A 3,508-nucleotide genomic window follows, 5' to 3' on the forward strand; every position below is an offset into this window, starting at 1 on the left:
GCAGGAAGGGCTGGGGCAGGTTCCTCGGGCGGGGGACCCCATCAGAGCCTATAGGGGCCAGCTGGGGAATAGGCACAAAAAGAGCTGGGTTGACAGGCCAGCCTGCTACTTCTGTAGGCTTGGTAAGTTAATTCACTTCTCCCATGCCTGTCTTCTCTCTCATAAAATGATGTTAACATCACTAACCTCCCGGAGAGGTTGTGAGAACAGTAACTGACGGTGCTCAGAGCACTGAAGCTGGACCATCTGGCTGCTCAACCACATGCTGTGTGGCCTGGGACAAGTTGGCTAATCCCTCTGAAAGCGGGGATAATAATTATACTCACCTGACGGGTGCGGGGAGGATAAATGACCAGCACAAGAGAAGACCGCAGGGCAGTGTCCGGCGTGTGTAAGTATGTTGGCCATTGGTGGGTAAGAATAAGCGCCAGCTCGGCGTGACTCCTGCCCCACGGGAGTCAGCCTGCCTTGCTCTCTCCCTGGGCCTCCGTCGTTCAGGAGTCCCATCTACGCCTCTCCTCTAAAAAGGAGGGTGCCGGGAGGAGCACTGGGATCCAGCCCTGCCCTCCCTCTGCCTCCCTCCCACAGGGACTCGGGAGGCGGCCTTCGTGTACGCCATCTCTTCGGCAGGTGTGGCCTTTGCGGTGACGCGGGCGTGCAGCAGTGGGGAGCTGGAAAAGTGCGGCTGTGACCGGACGGTACACGGGGTCAGCCCACAGGGTAAGTGCGGGCAGTGGGGAGGGCATGCGTGGCAGGGCAGGGGCCGGGGCCCAGGCCCTCACTCACCCGCGGACCCCGCATGCCCACCCCACCCAGGCTTCCAGTGGTCGGGATGCTCGGACAACATCGCCTATGGCGTGGCCTTCTCACAGTCATTTGTGGACGTGCGGGAAAGGAGCAAGGGGGCCTCGTCCAGCCGGGCCCTCATGAACCTCCACAACAACGAGGCCGGCAGGAAGGTAGTGCATGCAGCCCCAGCACCCTCACGGCCGGCCGGGAAAGGGCGGGCTCGGCAATGTCCCCAGACGCTCTCCCCCACCCACCTGCCCCTCAGAAAACACTTGTTGGGCTCTGGCCGGTACCAGGCACGTCCTATGGGGTGGGGGGCACGGGGAGGGAGCGGACAGGTAAGCGGGCGTCACAGAACAGTGTGAGCGGCCCCCAGTGTAGCACACACGTCCCCCAACACGCCCCCACCCACACATATATGTGCACACAGGTGTGTCTCCATCCCTCTTTGTCACGCACACACCCCTAATAAGTAGCAGGGTTAGGATTTCTCCGTGTCACTGCGAAGACCGTGTGCTTAACTACAATACCATCTGCTATCTCAGTACCTACTGTTCAAGGTTCCTGTGCAGGTTCAATGCAGCCATCTTCTTCCCCAACACGTCACTTTTCACTGTTTCGTATGACACTGCCCTTTAACATGTCTCTCCTCAATCAACTCCGGGTGCCCCAAGGGCAAGGACAGTATCTTTGTTCCCAACGAGCTTACCAGCCCACCGTGGCATACAGCAGGAGCTTAATACAGAGGAAGCATGACCGTACATCTTTCTCCAATTCTGCGCCATGCCCCCGTCCCTGCCCCCGCTCATCCGCCTCCCAGCAGCCCCTCCCCGGCCTCCCCTGACATCTCCTGATGGCCCCTCTCCCCTCCCCGCCCCCCACAGGCTATCCTGACTCACATGCGGGTGGAGTGCAAGTGCCATGGGGTGTCGGGCTCCTGCGAGGTAAAGACGTGCTGGCGAGCCGTGCCGCCCTTCCGCCAGGTGGGCCACGCGCTGAAGGAGAAGTTTGACGGCGCCACGGAGGTGGAGCCACGCCGTGTGGGCTCCTCCAGGGCGCTGGTGCCACGCAATGCGCAGTTCAAGCCACACACAGATGAGGACCTGGTGTACCTGGAGCCCAGCCCGGACTTCTGCGAGCAGGACATGCGCAGCGGCGTGCTGGGCACGAGGGGCCGCACGTGCAACAAGACGTCCAAGGCCATCGACGGCTGTGAGCTGCTGTGCTGCGGCCGCGGCTTCCACACAGCACAGGTAGAGCTGGCCGAGCGCTGCAGCTGCAAATTCCACTGGTGCTGCTTCGTCAAGTGCCGGCAGTGCCAGCGGCTCGTGGAGCTGCACACGTGCCGGTGACCGCCGCCCAGCCCTGTGCCCAGCAACCACCTAGTGGCCCAGGGAAGGCCGATAATTTAAACAGTCCCACACCACCCACCCCAAAAGATACTGGTTGTATTTTTTGTTTTGGTTTGGTTTTTGGGTCCTCATGTTATTTATTGCCGGAACCAGGCAGGCGACCCCAAGGGCACCAACTGGGGCCTCCCTGAAGCCTGGGCCTTTGTGGCTGCCACTGACCAAAGGGACTTTGCTCATGCCTCTGGCTGCCCACATGTGGCCACTGCTGACCACTCACTTGTTATCTGTACCTGTTTTTCCACTTTCAGACTTAAGGTGGATAACGAAGTGTTGCAGCCACATGCCTACTGACCCTGCCATCTAGGGAAAGGGGCAGCCCTATGGCAGGGGAATGGTGCCATCTTGAAGGCAGTTGCACCCCACACTCACACATGGACCCCGGGCAGCTTCAGCCTGGTAGCTTTGTCTCTCAAGCCCCATGGAAAAGGAATAGGCAGACAGCAGGTCCAGGGCAGAAGGTTAATTTCAGGCCTCCATGAGCAGCCGGAGGTTCAATCTCTGTGGAACCCTCCAGGCAAGAACAGCAGATGAGGCGAGAGCCAGTGAAGGCTGCAGTGCCCCCACCCCTAGCCCAGCGGCCAGGCGTCCCCTCAGAGAGGGGGACCCTCACTCCCTGGTCCCTCCCAGGCAGGAATACGGCTGCGTCCTGGATCAGAGACCCCAGCTGGGCCTTCACAGTGACGCCGTGAGCGTCGCTCCACGGTGCTGCTCCTCTATGAAACTAAGAATGGAAACGCCACATGCACACAGGAGAGGGCCACGTGAAAAAGCCATCTCCCAACTTTTATTTCACTCCCTTAACCGAATCTATTGAGCAAATACCGTTCTAGGCCCTGTACTGGGCCATCTCACTGGATGACCACAGCAATCCTGGGAGGCCAACAAGACAGGGATGCATGCTTGCGCCCATTTTACAGGAGAAAGGGCAAGGCTCAGCTGGGTCCCAGAGCCAGTAGAGGCAGAAGCAGAGCCAGAAGAGCCCCCCAGCAAAGGCTCCTCCTGGACTCCTGTACCCAGAGGCCCAGAAACTGTAGGTCCCCCTGGGTCTGAGCCTCAGGGATGGGGCTCTGGCTGGAGGAAAAGGGGCTGGGAAGCAGCAGGAGCCACAGACCACAGGCTGAGCCAGAGCCCACTTGGTTCCCAAGGGAGGGCAGAGCAGGCTCTGAGGGAAGAGGTGGACAGTGGGAAGGCTGACGAAGTGAGGTCTCAGCAGCGGAGGGTACCGAGGATACTGAAACAGAGCCCCCCAGAGCCAGCACCAGCAGCCCGGGCCTGGCCCTGTGCACCAGCCAAACCATCAGGAGCCC

General features: G+C 60.3%; 1 protein-coding gene across 2 annotated transcripts in view; it reads left to right on the top strand.

Annotated features, from left to right (window-relative positions):
* Positions 1-2,245, top strand: part of WNT4 (Wnt family member 4) — a 27,207-nt gene extending 24,962 nt beyond the window's left edge. The window contains exons 3-5 of one of the 2 annotated variants that reach the window (XM_007459206.1): positions 589-720; positions 817-959; positions 1,674-2,161. In XM_007459206.1, coding sequence (XP_007459268.1) covers positions 589-720; positions 817-959; positions 1,674-2,141 — 743 coding nt within the window. In that variant the 3' untranslated portion in view covers positions 2,142-2,161. Of the gene's footprint in view, positions 1-588; positions 721-816; positions 960-1,673 lie in introns of both variants that reach the window. The other variant, XM_007459205.1, reaches the window with a different exon arrangement.
* Positions 2,246-3,508: the final 1,263 nt, after the last annotated feature.

This window comes from Lipotes vexillifer, unplaced genomic scaffold (assembly GCF_000442215.2).
Source record: "Lipotes vexillifer unplaced genomic scaffold, Lipotes_vexillifer_v1.1 scaffold496, whole genome shotgun sequence".
Classification (NCBI taxonomy): Eukaryota; Metazoa; Chordata; class Mammalia; order Artiodactyla; family Lipotidae; genus Lipotes; species Lipotes vexillifer.